Source organism: Acipenser ruthenus, unplaced genomic scaffold, assembly GCF_902713425.1.
Source record: "Acipenser ruthenus unplaced genomic scaffold, fAciRut3.2 maternal haplotype, whole genome shotgun sequence".
Classification (NCBI taxonomy): Eukaryota; Metazoa; Chordata; class Actinopteri; order Acipenseriformes; family Acipenseridae; genus Acipenser; species Acipenser ruthenus.
The window spans coordinates 27,192-49,404 of record NW_026708513.1 but is presented as its reverse complement, the minus strand read 5'-3'; the positions used below and the strand labels follow the sequence as shown (position 1 = coordinate 49,404).

The 22,213-nt window shown below is 42.0% G+C and overlaps 1 protein-coding gene across 1 annotated transcript; it reads right to left on the bottom strand.

The window, feature by feature from the left end:
• Positions 1-41: 41 nt before the first annotated feature.
• Positions 42-21,155, bottom strand: LOC131733792 (protein bicaudal D homolog 1-like; the record flags this gene model as incomplete). Its single annotated transcript, XM_059021254.1, has 2 exons — positions 42-194; positions 20,943-21,155. Coding segments are annotated over 2 exons (366 nt in total), but the record flags the coding sequence as incomplete, so codon positions are not given.
• Between the last annotated feature and the right edge of the window lie 1,058 nt (positions 21,156-22,213).

Here is a 22,213-nt window from a genome sequence, read left to right as displayed (position 1 = left end):
GAGAAGTGCAACGTGAATGCAGTGTGTAGTGTGGGTCTGACCTGGTTCTGCTTGAGGGTGGAGACAAGTTTCTGCAGCATGATGTTCTCCTCCTCCAGCTCTGTGTAGTCCTGCAGGAGTCTCGTCTCCCGGAACTTGTACTCTCGAATCTCATCCTTCATACGAGTCCTCTGCAGCTCAAGCACCTCGTTATTCTGAAACACAGAGAACACAGCGGCTCAGTCTCTCTGCAGCTCGAGCACCTCATTATTCTGAGGCTGTGCAAAGAGGCCGAACTTTGCTGGGGACTCCGAAGGGGGCATCACATTGGCTCTGACGCTCCTGGGGTGGGGGATGGGAAACCGGCAGGGACTCTTTATCCTCATCGCACAACAGCGAACCCTACTGGCCAGACACAGAGCACATTCAGAGTGGATAAAATGCAGGGCTGATCTCTGTTCTCCTGGATCGGTAGCCTGCCCACCTCTGCTGGATTGCTGCAAAAGCAATTCTGGCTTTAGGCTTGTGTCACCTCTCGCCGTAACCTCCGCTCTCTCTCCCCCTCTGTCCTTGCCTCCACTGCTCTCTCACCTCCCTCCTATCGACTCCTTTTTACAACTCTCTGTAGACTCTGCTACCTCCACCCTCTTCTCCTCACTCACCGACTCCCTCTGTCCCCTCACCTCCCGACCTGCTCGCCCCTCCCCTCCCCATCCCTGGCTCTCCTCAGTGCTCCGCTCGGCAAGAATCACACTGCGATCTGCTGAAAAGAAATGGAAGAGAACCAAACTCCCTGCTGCCCTAGACCTTTACCGCACTCTCCTCTCCTCCTTCTCCTCTACTCTCTCCTCTGCTAAATGTGCTTATTTCCAATCTGTAATCCAAGCCTCCACTAACAACCCACGTAAACTATTCTCTACCTTCTCCTCCCTCCTAAACCCTCCCCCCCTCCTCCTCCCTCCTCTATCTCCCCTGAAGACTTTGCCTCCTTCTCTTCTAAAATCTCAGATATCCGCAAACTCTTTAACACCTCTCCCTCCCCCGCACCCCCTCCTGCTCCAAACCCTACACCCACTACATCCCCTACTAACTCGCCCTCCTTCTCCACCTTCTTGCCCCTCTCAGACTCTGACCTCTCCTCCCTGCTCCAGGGTCACAAACCCACCATGTGTGCCTTGGACCCCCTCCCCACTCACCTCTTTCAAGCTGCTGCTCCTGCTCTACTCCCCTTCATCTCCTCCCTCCTCAACACCTCTCTACTTTCTGGTATCTTTTCCTCTGCCTTCAAAAAAGCCTCTATCACTCCCCTCCTCAAAAAACCTACCCTTGACCCCACCTCCCTCCAGAGCTACCGTCCTGTCTCCCTCCTACCCTTCCTCTCCAAAACCCTCGAACGGACTGTACACCGCCAGCTCTCTGCTTTCCTGTCCAACCACTCTCTGCTTGACCCTCTCCAATCTGGCTTCCGCTCTGCTCACTCTACTGAAACCGCCCTCCTGTCTGTCACCAACTCACTTAAGTGTGCCCGAGCTGCCTCTCTCTCCTCTGTCCTAATTCTCCTCGACCTCTCTGCTGCCTTTGACACTGTTGATCACTCTATTCTACTATCATCTCTTGCTGACCTGGGGATCTCTGGCACTGCTCTGGCCTGGTTCTCCTCCTACCTCTCCAACCGCACTTACCAGGTAACCTGGCGTGGAGCAACCTCCACACCTCACCCTCTCTTAACAGGAGTCCCCCAAGGGTCAGTCTTGGGTCCTCTCCTATTCTCTCTCTACACCCGCTCCCTGGGCCCCCTCATCGCATCCTATGGTTTCTCATACCATTTCTATGCTGATGATGCTCAGATTTTCCTCTCCTTCCCCACCTCTGACTCCACCATCTCCTCCCGTATCTCTACCCGTCTGCCTGCTATTTCCTCCTGGATGCACTCGCATCACCTCAAACTCAACCTCTCTAAATCTGACCTCCTTTTCTTTCCCTCCTCCTATCTCTCTATCTCTGTTCCTCTGGAATCTACCACACTCTCTCCCTCTTCCTCAGCTAAGAACCTTGGAGTCACCCTGGACCCCTGCCTCTCTTATTCCCAGCACATCTCCACTCTGGCACGCACTTGCCGATTCTTCCTGAGCAACATCCGAAGAATCCGACCCTTCCTCACCAACTATGCTACCCAGCTCCTGGTCCAGGCCCTGGTACTCTCCCGCCTAGACTACTGCAACTCCCTCCTGGCTGGCCTCCCTGCATCCGCCACCCGTCCGCTCCAGCTCATCCAGAACTCTGCTGCCCACCTGGTGTTCTCTCTGCCTCGCTTCGCCCACGCTACTCCACTACTCCGCTCGCTCCACTGGCTCCCGATCACCGCTCGCATCCAGTTCAAGGCTCTTGTACTAGCCTACAGATGCCTTGACCAGACTGCACCCAGCTACCTCCAGACCCTCATCTCTCCCTACACCCCCACTCGACCTCTCCGCTCTGCCTGCACTAAAAGACTAGCTCTACCTCCGCTACGCTCCCCTGCCTCCAGAGCCCACTCCTTCTCCACCCTTGCTCCGCAGTGGTGGAATGACCTTCCTACAGATGTCAGGACTGCCCAGTCCCTGACCACATTCCGGCGCCTCCTTAAGACTCACCTCTTCAAACAGCACCTGTAGAACTCCTCTGTTTGTATCCTGAGACACTATCACCCTTCATTTAAATGTGCTTTATTTTGCTCTTATCTGCCCCTTATTTTACTGCATTTAATCCTGTACTTCAGAATACTGTAATCTGCCAAGTGTTTAACCTGTAGTACTTTGTATTTAATCACATCCTGATGTAACTATCACTATTATCTGCTGTATTATTGAATTGTGGTTTGTCACACTTGTACTTTGCTTGAACAAAAGTTATTGTATTTCTTGCTCTTATTGTATTACTTGTATTGTAACACTTGAAATGTATTTGCTTACGATTGTAAGTCGCCCTGGATAAGGGCGTCTGCTAAGAAATAAATAATAATAAATAAATAATAATAGGAGGATGCTCATACGCCCTCAGAACATCTGTGCTGTGTGGGGACTCGCTGCGCTGAGGAGAAAAAACATAACTGGGCATTCCACATTGGGGAGAAATTAAATAAATAAAAATAAGCTAAAGTACATTACTAAGTTAAATAAATACAAAAACTACTTTATCTTTCCTGTTACAATCACATGCTGCACAATTCCCAGCTAAATCTAGCAAAATTATAACAATTTGCAATGCTGTTATATCATAAAACTATACCGTATGTAAAACTGTAATATTCCAGAATAATGGGTTGTGAAGGCATTGCTTTGCCTGTCACTCAGTGTATTTTAGGCAGACATCATTTTTTAAATTTTTGCCTTATAGTTTCTTCACAATAAAGGGACAAAAGACACATTTTCATAAAGTAATCGCATCACTGAGGTTTACTTATGTCTTTTTTTTTTTTTTTTTTTTAGCTGTACACCCAAGTGGAAACTGTTAGATTACATTTAAATAGACACTTCAAAAAATAAATGTGGAAGGAAAAATCCTCCCAGTTGTTGTTTTCGTATTACTCTAATAACAGAAAATAGGATTACAACAAAACAAAACTTTGATCACTGTACCATATACGTAACATGTACCTTGCAAGTTGGGCCAGTGTTTGGGAAGCGTAAAGCACACCTGCATCTGAAGCAGCACTTTACTTTGTTGATCCTGTTTTTTATGTTAATCCCTACTGTCCCACCCATCACTTGTCATTTTAGAAACTGTCGCACAAATTCTGACAAGGTGGTAAAAACATGTGATACGTATTTCTAATATCTATCAACTATGTCATTTATGGCAGAACAGGATTTTTGCCTTTGAATTCATGTGCAGTTACTCCGCACTAAAGAAAATAACATTACTGTACTCCATACCACTGTTTTCACGTCGCACTACTAAAGTCTTCTCTCGTTGATCAACCAATGAGCACTGACATAATTGAGGAGTTGCTGGGGGCTACTGGGGGGCTACTGGGGGACTGCTGTGGCTGCACAAAATCCAGCTGGTGGCTGCATTTGAGAAATGTTGCTCTAGTCACTCCTGGACTGATAACAGTGGATATTTAACAATAATGCCCAGCTTTAACATTCATTCTTTCTTAGGGATATTTTCAATCAAGAAAAACATAAAGGGGTTTATGTTATTGATCAAACCGAGTAAACAAACTGTGGATGCTCCTGTGCTATGATTTAGCATACTAAGACAATAAAAATACAGTGAAATGAGGTACGGCTTTACACAAGTTTTTTAGGCAGATGTTAAGAACTGCCAACGTTTAGATAATTAAAATAGGAAACGCGTTTCATATATTAAAATATAATCCTCCTTTTGTAAAAAGAAATGTCCCACGTTTTTGTAATGTCTTATTTGATATTTCCATTTGATTCAGATTACCAGGAAGAAGTCGATGCTCTTATCAAATGATTTTAAGTGGATCATTTTTTATTTAATAAGTCTATGTCTTGAGCAAAGTGCTGAAAGCTTGACATTTTTGCATATGTTCTCCCTTCATCTTCAGTAAGATTCTCATTTATATCTTTTGACCAATTTATTTTACTCTAGAGATAAGAAGGCAGAGTGGTATTATCTCTAATAATTTTTGAAACAAAAGCTTTGTTGTGGGGAAATTTGAAAAGGAAAGTTTCTAAAATAGTGGGTCCTGACATTGTTAGATTTGGACCTAAAACTTTTATTACATGCCCTACAAAATGAAAAGAATGATCTACATCAGACACATGTTGGAGGTGTAACCAGGTTTCAGATTTTATGGGAAAGTCAGGAGAAAGGGGCCTACTGGAATCAAATTATTATTCATATATCTAATATGATAGAATAAAAGATTCCAGAAAGAACATCTCTTTCAATATTGGGACTTACACATAACCTGGATTTACCTATATATAAAGAAAGGGTAATACTTTCAGCACACATACTGGCAAAGAAAATCATGCTGTGTCACTGGAAAGAATCAAAACCTCTCTATGTTGCAGATTGGTGGAATCATCTGATAGAAGTAATACAATTAGAAAAACCGCAATGACAAACCTAATCTTTTTACAAAATGTTGGTCAAAAATAATGAAGTATATAAATACCAAAGATTACCCATTAGATTAATGATTTAGCCATACAAAAATATATTTTGAACTCTTAGGGGTGGATACATATTGTTGTAACTCATATGAACATGAATAAGGGAGTGGTCTGTGGGTTTTAATGTGAATTTGCGTTTCTGACCTGCGAAATGCTGGTCACTTGGGTGATCTGAATGGTGGTCTGGTAATGCTGTGGTCTTCTCATGTTTCTACTGGGGTTTATTCAGGGCAGTGCATTAGTATTATAATGCTACATCAGTAGTATTTTTCAATAAGTGTAATGGAAAGCATTAAACTAAAATCTACATTACTATCTTTGTGGAATCTTTGTTTTGCAATGGTAACGTCACACAATGGTACCCCATTACAACAAGATCACCTGTTTGCAGAATGCTGCCTGTTGGATAACATGGAAAGAAGCTTGAATGCTGTATAAGATACACATGTTTGCAGGTTTGTACACTCTGTTAGTTTTAAAAGGAGATTATGAGAGGAGGTATAGTGACTGGTAAATGCGAGATTGCAAGATTTCATTTAATTGCACCGACGACCGTCTGACTGCTGGAATAAACACAATCACACATTGTTGGAGGAACCAATGTGCTCAAGAGATAACGTAAGTTAAGCACAAATATCAAAGGGCCACACTAAGATAATATCATCTTAGGCAGTGGGAGGCAGAACCAGTTTTCTTTACGACACAGACATGAGACTCTCCACAGGAGGTTGCCTGGCGTGATTGAACCCACAAAGAGAAGGAATCAAGGTGCACACCTCTCTTTCATTAAGACTAGTATTGGAGACTTGTTGATCGAGAAGTCCTGGAGGATCAAGCCTACAGCATTGCATTATATTATTTTGTTCTGTTATGTTTTGTTTTGAACTTAAGTTTTGCACTGTGCAGTTTGCATATGAAAGTGTGATCTATACTGTTTTGCTTTGAGCGTTCTTTTTGTTTCCGGAATTAAACCCGTATATATTGAATAAACCAAACTAATATTTGAAGAAAAGGACTGTGCATTTCTTTCATCAAGAAACAACTACTCACTACTTTTAAAAAACTACTTCACTGCCTCATAATAGTAGATAATACTTCAAGTATTATGCAAGCAAGTAGCTCTAAATGATGATTCAATATTACATCATTATCATTTATGAGATCAGTGATTGAAAACATTATAAAAGACTATATATATATATATATATAGAGAGAGAGAGAGATGATGCTACCTGATCCATAAGCATGTCTACAGGTGTCTAAAACAAATGGAAAACATTTGTTAAAATAAGTAAGAAACACGAATTGATCACAAACTACTGTACAACGTGGAAATAAAGAGTCATTAATTTCGTAGACAGCTCGGGGACTTTCTTGGCTTCTGTTTCCGCTTGAGTAAGTGCTAGCTATTGCAATTAAAAAAAAAAAAAACTTAAAAAAAAAAAACAGGTTAGTATTGCTTTAGTTGGGCTGCAGGGCAGATTTCTGCGTGGTTACGGAGAGGCAACATTAGCCTCCTCTGGGAAATGGATCATTTGTTCCTCCAAGCCTCTGACTACTGGAGTCAAAGATAAAACAGCCTTGTACTCCTGTCTCATATTGGTTACTAACACAGTATTGTACCTGCTGTCTCGCCTTGTGCATTAGTGCAATGAGCTGCCATTCCTTAAAGATGTGGCACACAGTTGTTTTGATTTCGCATCTGGGATAAAAATACACTGGACTGCATTTTGAAGGCAGCATTTTCTGAGCAGAATAAAACAATTGTAAAAGTATAAAACCTTACAAATAAATATCCGATACATATTTAACAGCCAACTAACTAACTGCTCGAGGCTTTATACATGGCACCGTAAATCATGTGGCTCATATGCAAGGGGCAGGACACTCCGCCACACATGCCCCCCCCTGTGTGCAGCACACATGGCCTTTTCGGCCACCTCCCCCCTTAGTCCCCAAAGTCCCGGCTAGCAGTCCCGGCCCAGGAACAGGGGAAGCAAGGTGTCTCCGGGGGCGGCCACGGCGGGATGTCCTCCTCCCACCCAAACAGCTGTAGTGTCCCGGTGGACCACGCACAGGCCGGCTCCTCCGGCCAAGGAAATTGTGGGGGTGGTCTACAGACCTACCCCCCCTTCTTCATGGCCGGCAGCTCCCCTCCGTGGGGCTCCGGCCACCCGTTCTCCTGCAGCAAAATTGCTGCGGGGGAGCTGGTCTCCTGACCTCCCCCCCCCCTTTCTTCATGGCCGGCAGCTCCCCTTCATGGGGCTCCAGCCACAGTATTTCCTGCCGCATGGCAGGACTGGTAGCGACCCCAGGCGAAACAGGACCCTCGGGAGGCGACGGCAGCAGCAGCGGACCCTCGGGAGGCGACGGCAGCAGCAGCGGACCCTCCGGAGGCGACGGCAGCCGCAGCGGACCCTCCGGAGGCGAATTCGGGAGGGGAGCCACGGTCATGGAGGCGGCAACGGGAGCTCCACTTCTCCCTCATACCCTGTAACTGGTGGCTCTCCGGGCGATGCGAGGCAGCAGGCAGCCCCGGGCGGTGCGAGGCAGCAGGCATCCTTGGGCGGTGCGAGGCAGGCATCCTTGGGCAGTGCGAGGCAGGGCAGGAGCAGTCCTTCCCATGATGGTGGAGGTAGAACCAGCAGCTATTCACCCTCTTCTGGTGGAGGTGGAGATGGAACCAGCAGGTATTCACCCTCTACTGGTGGAAGTGGGAGGGGCAAGCAGTCCTCCCACAGCGGTAGAGACGGAACCAGCAGGTACTGGCCCTCTGCTGGTGGAGGTGGGAGCGGTAAGCTGTCCTCCCACGGCGCCTGAGACGGAACCAGCAAGCATTCATCCTCTGCGGGTGGAGGTGGCGGAGACAGAGGCAGCTCCTGCTGCTCTGCTCCTGCAAGCAGTGGAGGTGGCGGAGACAGAGGCAGCTCCCGCTGCTCTGCTCCTGCTGGTGGAAGCAGTGGCGGTGGCTGAGACAGAGGCAGCAAGTATTCTTCCTCTGCTGCTGGAGGCCTAGGTTCTGGACCTATGGGCTCCCCCCTTCTGGGCGCTGGATGCACGGGCTCCCCCCCTTCTGGGCGCTGGATGCACGGGCTCCCCCCCTTCTGGGCGCTGGATGCACGGGCTCCCCCCCTTCTGGGCGCTGGATGCACGGGCTCCCCCCCTTCTGGGCGCTGGATGCACAGGCTCCCCCCCTTCTGGGCGCTGGATGCACAGGCTCCCCCCCTTCTGGGCGCTGGATGCACGGGCTCCCCCCTTCTGGGCGCTGGATACATGGGCTCCCCCCTTCTGGGCGCTGGATGCTCATGCTCCCCCCTTCTGGGCGTTGTTTCCTCCTCTTCATAATAGCAGAACGGACAGTTGGCAAACCGATGTTTTTGGTCGGAGAGGGGGCACACCAGTGATGGCTGGCTATATCGCCCTGGATGTCTAGCCATTAGGCGACACTCCTCCTCCCTGTCCTTCCTCTCCTGAGCCAGTTTCCCACCAAAACAAAAAAAAACGCCCTTTGCTGTTCCTGGTCCGGCTCCTGGAGGCGTTGTTTGTCCCACGCAGGACACCATATGTGACCAAGCAGCTGTTGAGTGGCGTGTGAGTCGTGATGTCACGGACCAGGAAGTAACAGTAAACAAAAGGCAATGGATGGAATGGTGGAACTGAGCGCTACGGCGCTCAGCGTTTTATAAAATAATAAAACAAAACAAAAGGTTTAAACCAACAACAACAAAACATCAAACGAAAAGGTGCGTTGGCCAAACAATAAATAATAACAGGGTCACGCAACCCGTGGGTCGCATGCAGCCCGTTTATCGTCTGACTGCGGCCCAGTGTATTAATTCCATTTCACTTATGAATATAGCGTAAATATTTTTTTTAACTTTGTTGACTTGCTTTTTCAAATTTTTCACATAAAAAGCAGCACACCATTTTAATTTGTACTGCGGAGGGTAATTGCTTCTCATCCGCTTGTCTCCAACTAATTTCATGAATCTTCCTCTCCTTTCTTAAATGCACAAACCCACTGCATTGAAAGGGCAGCCAGGGTGTCCTCGGCTCACCCTGCACCAGCGACCCCTGTAGTCTGGCAGGGCGCCTGCGGGCTTGCCTGTAAGCTGCCCGAGAGCTGTGTTGTCCTCCGACGCTGTAGCTCTTGGGTGGCTCCATGGTGTGTCCGCAGTGTGGAAAAAAACGGTCGGCTGACGGCACACGCTTCGGAGGACAGCGTGTGTTCGTCTTCGCCCTCCTGAGTCAGCACAGGGGTGGTAGCGGTGAGCTGAGCCTAAAAATAATTGGACATATCAAATTGGGAGAAAAATAATAAAAAAATAATTGGCAACGACTAAATCTAAAAAAAAAAAAAATACCCCACCAAATCTACAGACTGAGTAGATAAAAAAAAGAAAAAAAGACTACAGAATACTGTACTCCTGACACATATGATCTAATAATACTGGTATTTAAAATATGAGCATATCTAGCATATCTATATATAACTAGCATTTTACACACTGGCTTCATGGTACAGTTGGAAATGTGGTTCCGGGACAGTTAAGATTTTATAGTCACACCACAATGCATTCTGGTACTTGTAGTCTTGTAGTCTGCAATCTCTTCACAATCACTATTTTACTAAGCATACTGCTAACACTGCTGTGTCACCAATTGAGATACAGACTTCTTATTTTCAGCGTTATGGAAACTCCTTGACAAAATGTAGCAACACACTTTGCCTTGACCAAGGACCCAATACGTCAAGTAGACAAACTCGTGACCTTTTATGGTCTCTGGATGACAAAGACCAAATTCTTCAAGATTTTGGCTTCACATGTGGGTCACAGCTGTTTTTAATGACTGTAATATTAAATACTGCACTGTCAAAACTGAGAGACCACTGAGAAGGCCCATTCCAAGTTACAGTTTGGAGCACACCCTCATGCATTGTAATGTAGGCTGAAAACTTGTATATGGCCAAAAGTTTCCTATAGCAACATCTTCTTGATTTACATTTTAAAAATCTCATAAGGAGTGATTTTCAGTCTTGAATGTTGCTGTAACACACGGAACATGGAATGGGCCAGATACAGACTTCAGCCCTACAGATTTCAAATGTGTTAACTCTATGATAGTCATACCTTCATCAGATCTTGTGATATTGCCATATAGATTTGATTTAGAAAAAGAATAGTGCACTTCTGTGGCAATTTAGTCTTGTTAGATGTTCTCCCACATTTAATGGTGGAAATAACAGGTTTTATTAGATAATTTAATTTGGAAGGGCCTATTGCTTTCACCACTAATACAAACACTCTAGTCTTTGAGCGCAAATCTTATAGTTTAATGCAATTGTTACACAATTTAATAATGTAACCGAATAATAATATTCATATCAAATTGAAAGTTTATCAGATTATAGCTAAATGCAATCCAAAACATCTATAGGCTAGGAGTGTAGGACAAAAGTTTAGTGATGATGAGTGCAAAATTAATAATACTGTGTTCACCTGTTATAGTGTGACAGACAAACAGAGAGACGGACGGACATACAGACATAATCAATGTACAGTATAAAAGTCCCAATTTTTAAACACCATGATAAGTGTGTCATTATTTACTGTAAACTGCATAAATGCCCCAAACCAATCAGAGTTGTTGTTTTCTGTTATTTTGTTATCGTGTTGGCCAGGGATGGAAATAAGTCCCATTGCAGAGCAGTTTCACCCATTCCAGCTTTAAATAGATTCTTGCACAGAACTACGTAAAACGTAAAAGGCAATGCAATTAAGCAAAAGATAAAAATAAAAAAACACAGGCTGTGACAGATAATCAAATAAATTGTAACATTGAAGAGATGGGCTTTGTATCAGAAGTTGGAAATCGCGTGTGACGGGTCAGTGCATTTATATATTGCACATATATAACGAGGATTGATTTTATTCTTAATACAAGGACGGTAAATCATGACGTGACGAGTGTCGTATATCCGAGTGTTTAAACATTAGAAGGCTAACAAGAGATTGTGTGGAATATTAACATTTTCCAAAAAGAAACTAACATTTGCCAAATTAACTTTTTTTTTCTTTAATAGGGCAGTATAAGCAGGTTAGTACAACAGTAATAGCAATCAATAAAAAGTCCAATTCTGAAATAAATAAAGCATTAATATTACACAGAGTGAGCCAACACAGAGTAGTGTTGCTGTCATAATGTGTTATTGTCTGTTTTCATACATATTAATAAAATGCTTTTAGCGACTGCCCAAACAACACTGTGATCATTGAGTCACATGCTAAAAGATTCACCTGACTGTCCAAATGCATTATGATTCTGGAAACATATTTCTCTAAGGAAAGTCCAGGTCTCCTTGTTTCACTATACATGTATGTATTCAGCATGCACGGGAATATCAAAATGAGGGGGAGCTGTATGTGCTGATCATGTCTGTCCATCCAGTCCGTCCATCTCTCTGTCATACTCTACATGCTGAACACGATAACAGCCTTGGTTTAAAAAAAAAAAAAAAAATAGTGGGAGGAACTGTTTGGAAACTGTTCAGTTCCAGGATGGAAATTCTGATGATCTACTGGGGTGAAAACGACTGCAATAGGAGAGCCAAAGAAGCGACTCCAGCAGCATACCCTTGACTAATGCTCCTACATCGGCAGTACTGTAAACCGGGATTGGAGCTCATACATCTCGTAGTGCTTGATAACTTAGCTAAAAATCGTATCTAATAAAAGAACGAGAACCACGTCACACACCGGGATAATTATTTTAATGTCACCTGTATCTGTTTACACTAAAAAGAAAAACATCACTGATTTGGATGACTGGGGTGCCTTAGCTCCTTATTCTTTTGGGACTCCTTCCGTGAAACTTTCTTTCTCCCCAACTCTGCCCATCAATGAGAACCCTTGGCGATTGCCAGGTTACAGTTTAATCATAATGCCTTTCAAAAATATAAACCAAACTAAATAAATGTACATATATACAATACTTGTGTTATAAACAGGAAAACTCATTCCAGGCCATTAGGTTAAAGATTTATATAATTATCTAATTGGTTATCCTATACTGACATTTTAATTAATAAGATTCTGATGGTACAATTTAAAGTACTTTTGTTTCTTGTAAGAAAGTTACTTTCACTCCTTACAGCTTCAATTGATCTAAAACCTTACGCACCCCTGCTGCAGTATACTTCATCTTCAGGAATATCTTAAACAACGCAGGAAAGATATTAAACACCTCTGTGACACTGGCTCATTGCTTCTGGCTGCTCTTATTCATCAGCCCTTTTTTAATAAATATTCATTTCTAGTTCAGTCATTTTTTACAAAACAGGTCAGCTTGTTCTTTAAAGTCGTGACTGAACATAACCAGATTCCGTAACATAAAAAAAGCCAATGTGAATTGTGTCTAGACAAGGGCTTTACACAATACAGCCTGATCTAACCCCACAGATGGCTTTTCACCCAAAAATTGGTTAAGATCCCTTCATTAATGTCGTATAGCTATTGTAAATGAATATACTTTCTTAAATAATCATTTTTTGTAAATTAAGGAAAGGTATTGGATATTGAAATGTAAAGTTTCTCGTCTTTTTATTTTTTAAGAATATGAGTATACATTAATCCTTATAATAATCAAAACCCCTAAATACTGAGAGGCAAGTTTCACATCTTCAATGCCATATACTGGATCTGTTCATGTCCGTGCCCCTTGTGTGGGATATGCACATACATACAGACAGCCAGGCTGGCAGGCATGTTAAAGACAGCCCTGAGGTTTTAAATATATTTTTTTACAGAAATAAGCCGACATGCACTGTTATTTAAAGACAAGCGCCCTATATAAGAATAGAGTCTGCCATTATATACCCTTGGTAAAACAAAGAACAAGCATCACGCCTAGTCATTCAGCATTAGTTCAATAACATGCAACTTCACCACTGTCTGTCTGTGTGCAGAAGTACAGTAACATGGGGCTGTCTTGGTCCTGGATTACCTCTGTTCCACTCGCATCCCCTGTTTAAGCAAGACTGCATATTAGTTATCTTAACTAATGTACTCTTCCTGTTGTTTAGATTCACAGTTTTCTTTCTGTTAAGTCATCATGGTTTCTATTTTTAAACTCAGAAGTTTAAAGCACTGCTGTGGCCTCAATAGAACTGTCAAATCTGCAGCTGGTACATCAGAATGTAACCTAACCTGCCCCCTGGATGTGATTACTTAAACAGAACATGAGAGACAAAGTGAATTTAAATAGCTACCGGAATGCACTCGCGAAGATTCATTCGATTTCTCATACCAAACAAGTTCATTAACACACCATCGGCCAACAATTAATGTGACTGTAGCTCACAAAATAGTGAGATACATTTTCTCTGCCATTCAGTATATTAATTATATAGGTCTCAAATGTGCAGTTTGAAAGAAACACATTTTACAAAAATGTATTTTCATTTTAAAACATGATAATAGGTTAAAGAAAACTGTTTGGAAATCATGCTTTAGTCTTGGACTTCCTGTGCATATTTTTCAATAATATACACCTTCCCGAGGGAGTATTCAGCACACACACTGCAATGTAATTCACTCCTGTCGCAATAAACTCCAGGGCTGCGTTCAGTAGGCAGAGCGCTCTGCCGTGGCGCTACGGAACAGAAGCTAGGTCTTATTGAACACTGTGGTACGAAGAGAGAACTTGGTGAAACACAGCACTAGCATTGTTTCTGGATGAATTTGTGCAGAAAATCTGCCGTTTGATGCCTCTATTGCACTTGCATCGAGAGCCAACACCATGGAATTCAAACTTGAATTCAAACACATGCGAGAGTCCGGCACGGATTGAAAACTACGTTGAGAGCATTGTTCCTCAGTACTGTGATTGCTGCATATTGCATGTTTTATTTAAAGGTGGCTACAGTGCAGTTTACGCTTGCAATTAAGATGTTTCTATTGCATGTAAGTATTGTTGTACAGCAACATAAAATAAAATAAAACCTTTCAAAAAATAGAACAATTTATTTTTTCAATAATTATTCAACTCAGTAACATTTTTATAGAGTAAATAAAATCAAACAAAAACTTTCCAAAGAAATGTCTTCTTTGAATACACCTGTGGATGACTTCAGCAGTTAGTTTCTTTGTTTTGCAACCTTCTGCATTTCCATGAGCTCCTGTATCTGCTTTCTCTGCAAAGTCTTACAATTGAAGTACTGCTGTTTGTGTGTATTTTCTCTCCAATATGATTTAAGTCTTATAGTACATATATCATTTGTATATAATGTGCTCTTGGTTAGATAGAAATGTAACACTGCAAAAGAAGTACCTATTTTAGTAAAGTTCTCTTATTATAACGAAAAAAGGGTTGTGCTTTTTCAGTCGAGCTACACTGTGAAGCCTAATCTCGAAGAAATAGCAAAACTATAAAAACAGCGTTACATATAGTTCACTTTAACACAGCGCTATTCATCCATTATTTTTCTTTTTAAATGCAATTAAGAAAATATTCTTTAGTGTAGCCAACCGAACAAACAATAACAAGCTGAGTGTTTTGAATGTTGCATGCGATGCTGCATATTAACTCCGTTTAAAAGAAAAAATAATCCAATAATTACGCTGTTAATTTCAATAAACTATCTTTTTTTTTTTTTTACGAAGATCGCCCATCTGTATCTCAGCCATCTACTTCTGACTGTACGAGTACTACAGTGACCGGAGCAGTTGCAAGCAGGCGTAATGCAGAAAAACGCAAACGTTTCCATTTCATAATACACACATTTAGCTAAAATGTATTGATTTTGAAAAAAAAGAAAAAAGGTAAGCATGTTTCAGAAATAGTTATGCTTATTACACACAAAAATAAACGCTGATGAACTTAGTGTGGCAGTCAAGTGAAAAAAAAACCCCATCACTTAACTATTAATGCTAAGGCAGGCATTGATCCTGTGAGTTCCAAATTTCTATTTTGAAGGAAAGAAGATGCTGGAGTTGTTAGGGTGGGGACTGAGCCCCACAGAAATCTCCATGTGTGTGGACTGCACCTGGCAAGAGCAGGCTTCTCCACTCCCCTACAGTGTTGTAAATAGAATTGCCATATATAAAGTTAAAACATCATAGCTTGGTGTTATTAAACATGGTTGCAAGGGTACCCTTCTAAAACTTTCCCATAGTAAAAGCATAGTATAATGTAATAAAGCATAGTGAAAGAATGATAAAGCATGTAAAGAATAGCAAGGTATGGTAATGCATATATAAACATGGGTAAACTATGGTAAATGCACAGTACTGTACTGTATAACCATGGGGGGAAAAGCATGTGAAAACTGTAAAAATATTGTGGCATACTTTTATAAGGTGTACACATGATTTAATAGTGGTTTATCATACATTATCACAGTTCACTGGGCTTTACACAGCCATTTGTTTACGTTTTGTCATTTTGTTACGATAATTAAATAGTTTAACTAATAGTGATTTAAAATGAAAGTAAACACTAATGTCTGACGAAGTGGTGATTACCTGCAAGTCCGTTTGCAGCGGTGGCAGCGATGTGCACAGAGCGGAGGACTCTAAAGACTAAAGACAATGAGCGCTCTACAGTGAGATAATGAGCGCTCTACAGTGAGATAATGAGCGCTCTACAGTGAGATAATCAGCGCTCTACAGTGAGACAATGAGCGCTCTACAGTGAGATAATCAGCGCTCTACAGCGATATAATCGGCGCTCTACAGTGAGACAATGAGCGCTCTACAGTGAGATAATCAGCGCTCTACAGTGAGACAATGAGCGCTCTACAGTGAGATAATGAGCGCTCTACAGTGAGATAATCAGCGCTCTACAGTGAGACAATGAGCGCTCTACAGTGAGATAATCAGCGCTCTACAGCGAGATAATCGGCGCTCTACAGTGAGACAATGAGCGCTCTACAGTGAGATAATCAGCGCTCTACAGTGAGACAGTGAGTGCTCTACAGTGAGATAATGAGCGCTCTACAGTGAGATAATGAGGGCTCTACAGTGAGATAATGAGCGCTCTACAGTGAGATAATGAGCGCTCTACAGTGAGATAATCAGCGCTCTACAGTGAGACAGTGAGTGCTCTACAGTGAGATAATGAGCGCTCTACAGTGAGATAATGAGGGCTCTACAGTGAGATAATGAGGGCTCTACAGTGAGATAATGAGGGCTCTACAGTGAGATAATGAGCGCTCTACAGTGAGACAATGAGCGCTCTACAGTGAGATAATGAGCGCTCTACAGTGAGCGCTCTACAGTGAGATAATGAGCGCTCTACAGTGAGTGCTCTACAGTGAGATAATGAGGGCTCTACAGTGAGATAATGAGGGCTCTACAGTGAGAAAATCAGCGCTCTACAGCGAGATAATCGGCGCTCTACAATGAGCACTCTACAGTGAGATAATGAGTGCTCTACAGTGAGATAATGAGCGCTCTACAGTGAGATAATGAGTGCTCTACAGTGAGATAATGAGCCCTCTACTCAGAACCTGATTGGCTGATGTGATCAGTGAGGGTTACACAGTCTCTTATGGTATACATGGTACACTCTTTGTATATTTATATTAACTTAAACGAGCAACAAGATATACAGGTACACTTAGCTGAGCTCAAAATAATGACAAATTCTTTCTTACACATTAGAGGACCAGCAAAGCGTTTTATAATTTCAGCTCAATGGCTTGGACCAAAAGGCCTAATTTTCCAACAATCTCCATCCTCGTTTAGGGGTTTTATAGTGATCAGAAAATGTAAGTATCTCTGCAAATTAGGAGCCGTACGTGTTTGGGTAATTAGGTCCACAGCATACCAATCCACTGCAAATGTCTCTGTTCAGCCAGCCTCATCCAATTCAATTTGCAGTGGGGAAAATTACAGTATAAAATGAGTTATGTTTCTGCCTACTATATTCTGCTATGCTTTCATCCACATGAAGCTGCTATTCAATTGAAAATAGAGGCTGAGGAAGATACTGGGTATGGTTTTCCTGTGTATAACATTCTTATCCTAGTAAATGTAATTCTGCGTCATCATCTCACTGAGGGATCCCATGAGATTGCGTTGAGCATGTTCAGCTTCAGTGTTAAGACTGCAAGCGGCTCAGTCAGAAAAAATTTCAGGTTTGTATAAAATTTAGGAAAATTCTCGAAGAAATTAATAATAATAATAATAATAATAATAATAATAATAATAATATTTTACATTAAGGCAACTGATAAGGCGACGTTGTCTCTCATAAGATACAGAAATGGCAGAAAAATCGGTTGACCTGCTCAGTATTTTGTCAAGTGCTCATGAGACTCCAGTAACAAATGTTACGTACGAAAATACAGAGGGTCCTTATGATCTCAGATTTAAAAAATAGCATACAGCCGGGGGAGCGCAGGTCTGTGTCCTGGCCGTGCAAAGTCGCCGGTGTTCACTGGGGATTCCGGAGACAGCATCGCACTCTGGCGGGTTAGGGAGACAAACCCAACAGTGTCTGTTTCTACTCATCATGCTACAGCAGACCCTACCGGCCAGGCACCCATTTCACAAATGCACGGACGTATGGGCAGGCACTTCCTTGTATGTCCTGATTCCAGTTGTCATCATAAATGGATATGCAGCACTCTAGGTGTATGTGAAACTCTGACATGCGTTTGTACACACGGTGCCTCAGCTATATCCCAGTCACCGGGTATATCTATTTGACTGGGGACAATAAAGTAAAAACTCACTTCATCAGCACCTTCAGAGGTGAAAGCTGTCATAAAAGCTCAGCAAGGAGCTGGAGTGGGGGTTCGATTCCCAGCTGCCATTACAATGCCATAAAGTTTTTCAAGGTCAGGGGTCAAGGAAGCTGACGGAGCAGGGTTCATTGCCATAACGCTGCGTTGCTATAGAGATTGTAGGCCATACCAGCAATAAAAAGGGGTTACTGCCTAAATAAACACCTTGAAAAACAAGCAATTGGCTTTTATCAGTATTGTTCTATTTTTAAAATAGTTTGATGGTGAAATTGTTTGGATTAAAAAAAAATACAGCCCAAAACACTGTAAGGCTGTAAGCAAAAGCAGACACGTAGCCCCCCTCTGCACGTGCAGACATCAGGGCATTTCTATCATTCAGAAGCTTTACACTGGATTTGGTCACCACAACGGGACTCTGTTTGCATCATCTGACCCCTGCCTGACACATTGCCCTTTCCTGACTGCTGACTCGCGCTCAGCATTGTGAATGAACTCTCCTGCTTACCAACTCCAAATGTCACCTCTCCAAACTTCATCATGTGACCCCGTCCTGTTAATATAAGCTATGGGCTAACTGCAAGCAGTGGCTGGTTAACTGTCCAGATCATAAACACTTCTCTGCTGTAATGACAGATTGGGTCAACTGACTCGTACAGTACTTTTGAAATGAGTGTCTTTGTGAACTGTATTCTCCCCAACAGCGATATAGGATCAGGTAAATGACGGCACCCTCAATGACACTTAACTGTATACAAACTAGACTGAGAGAGCCTGTCAATGCGACCACATGTAAGAAACAATATAAAGTATGCCTTTCCATACCTGTTTATAGTTAAAATCACTTAAATAACAAAATATATTAATTAAGGATCCCCATTTTTTGAATGAGAACCCTATACAAATTCAAAGACTAATTCATGTATATTTTAAATTAGGAGTGAGGAGTGAGTTTTGTCCTTTCCTTTCTTTTAGGAGTTAGACTGCTAAGTCTTATTCCAAAAGTCTGGCGACCTGGTTTCACAGGCCCTGATTAGTAGTAGTCTTGGACTAACTTTCCTAAATTAACATTATGTAGTCCAAGATTAATGCAAATCTGTGTTTGTGAAACCAGCCCTAGGTTTGACTTTATCTACGTTTACTGATAAAAACAAAGGTCAAATTAGCCAAGGCTAAAAAAATCATTGACAAGCAGTGTTCTGTTCAGTAGCTATCAAATGAACTGAACCATACAGAGAAACTGCATTCCTAACTTCAATACAATGTACAGAAACCATGGTTCAGCTGCTGAAGTTGCTCCTACAGAAGCTGTTCCAGAGATATTTTCGGAAAATATCAGTCATTCGGATGACAATGACATTGGTGGAGTTTCCATGTGTGTTTTTTGTTTTAGCTCGAGAAATTTGCTCTAGAAACATGTCTTGTGCAAAATGCTTTTTCAGGTTTCCATTCGCTCCATTTATTTTACTCGAGAAAACACAGCTTTTCACCCAACGTCATGCAAATGAAGGGGCTTGATATGTAAATTAGCTATGCGTAAACTTCTGCTTTTTTCGCAGATAGCTCGTGATAATGTTGTTTCCATGTGCACACAGAGAACTGGTACATGAGAGAATCTAAGCTGTGATTTCTAAATACCTAGTGTCTGGTTTTTTAATAATATGTTTTTCAAATATCATTAGTCAGGTGTCATGTCATTAGTAGTGAACAAACTGAAGTGCAGCATTAGTTTGATCCCAAAATTGCCACTGCCTGCTGTATCCTGCACAAACTCTTGTCAACAACGCAATGAGGTGTTCAGGAATCAGTTACTTCAGCCGCCAGTTTCAATTGGACAGCAGTGATCTGAGGAAGTCGTGCTGTCAGAGACTCTCTCCTTTCTTTTAAGTTGTGTTGGATTTACCGTTGTGTTAAATATTAATGATGCAAACAAATAAAACACAATCAATACGTTCATTTGCAATTTTATTTGGTCAGTTCTGAGAGGGCATCAACAACTTGTTGGTATATATATGTTTGTTGTGCTGTTTTGGGTGATCGAGCTGGCTCATGACATCCAACTATATTTATTAACGTGGAGGTCGGACACATGTTGAACAGGCTCATTTACATTTTCACATGAAATGCGAGTTTCCATGTGAAAATGGGGGCATGGTTTTCCATTGGTTTTCGTCATTTACACGAGTAAATGAGATTTACCCTATCCCTCTCTTTGGCCTTTTTTTCGGCCACAAACCTGATTCACACGAGTAATACACCCAAACGCCACGTGTAAATAGCCCTGCATGGAAACTGGCTCATTGACTCTTTTGCCCAAGGATTTATGAAGTCATTCAATGCGTATTTCCATATTTAAAATCATTATTACTGTAGGTAACTGAAAACTGAATTTGGATATGAATTACCTTACAAACACCCTTATGGAATACAGAGTAAGGGACAATTATAAGCTGTTTGAGAAATCTTTTCACTTTGTAGGCTATGAAAAGGAGGACAAAAAAGTGTATTTTGCAATTTGGAGAGATGTTATCTTTTTTTTTTTTTTTTTTTATCAATATTTAATAATAAAACAAACGGTGCAAATAATTAAGTTACCTGTGTTGATGAAAAAGCAGCTCAACAGTTGTATGGCTGATAAATGTGAATTATATTAAGAGAGAAAAAGAGAAAAATCATATTATCAGTACATGTCCCTATTGACTCCCAGTATGTGATAATAATCAGTTTTTATTCCGGCAAGTTCAGAAATGCCAAAGAAACTTGGTAAATAAAATGACAAGCGTTTTGATGGGACCAATAGGTGATCCTTTAACACTTTAGCACCAGAGATATCAGCTGAAAATGACTTCTTGTTGAAATGTTTCTCAGTTACTTAATTAAGATTCTTTCTAAATGTTGCACTCCCAAGTGTTTTTTATATCCCATATGAATTCTGGAAAGTTACTTTGTTACCTTTCTGAGGTCCTGCACTGTTAGTGGGGTGAAAATCAGATGTAAGGAAGATACATGTGATTGATTGTAAATGGAATGAGACAATAATGCCAGGGCTTTTATTTTTTCATTCTGGCAAGTTGTTTAGTTACCTCCCGGAGGTCCTGCAGCACTGCGTTGAGCCGCTCGTTCTCAGCCTGCACGTTGGACATGACGCTCTTGTTCTGTTTCATTTCAGTTTGCAGCTCCAGGATCTTGCTCATGTAGTAGGCCTCTTTAGAGGCGGACTCCTGCAGCAGGTTCTCCTCGAGGGTCTCCCCATCCTCCGCCACCTTCCTCTGGATCGAATAGGCCTGGCCAAATGCCTGTGGAGATCAGAGAAAAGAAAAGACAACTGGATTATGCTTTTTCATAATAAAACCTGCTTAAAACCCCGCACCAGGTTTTAAAAAGTTCACCTGACAATGGAAGACAATTAAGGGCTAGATTCTCAATTAGTGCATTTTTTTCTGCAAGGAAAAACAATTCAAATTCTAAAACAGTACAAAACAATTTCAGGCTACTTACAGCCCTTCTACACATTTACTGCTGTGCATTTGCAGGGTCATCTTGCAGTTTGCCCATGCTTTTCCCAGGGTTACACTGTGCATTTACCATCATTTACCATGGTTTGCAATGTTTTTAAATATGCTTTACCATACCTCTCTGGGCTTTACAATGCTGTTATCAGTTAAAACCGAAAATCAGAAGCTCTAATTATATTATACACTCAATGCAAACAACACTATTCTCTGGCAACGCACGATATGAAAAGTAAAATAATGTATAACAGCCAGCATAAAGTAAGTTATTGTAATACAGCAGACCTCTCAACTCTCCCGTATTTTGGACCCTTCTCTCGTGTCATCTCCCAGGACAGATTTTCTCCCGTATTCTACTGTTAAACCCCCTTATGTCAGCAAACCTTTAATGTCTACAAAATTCATGGCCGGTGTGTGATTGCTGTAATTCTCGTCTGTCCTTAGCAGGGTTTAGGACCCAGGGGATTCCTGTGGCAGGCATGCATTCAGTGCGCAAGGCAAGTTCACATACATAGCCACACACCTGCACCCCCCCCCCCCCACCTCCCCCTCGATTTTGTATTTTCAAAAGTTGACAGGTATGACATTTCAGTTTACTAAAGCTCCTGTATTTTGAAAACTCAATGTTGACAGGTATGATACAGTACAGTTAAGCATAAAAGTGAAAGAACATGTATGTACAGTACCTTACTATAGATCTTGTGACTACAACGTAGCAAAAACGTATTTGATGGAAGTCTGCACAGTATTCGGCCGATTGAGCTGATAAATAAGTGATTGGAAACTGTAAAAACTGTCATGAGACTGACAACCATTTGCCTCCATGAAGGCTCGTTCTTGAT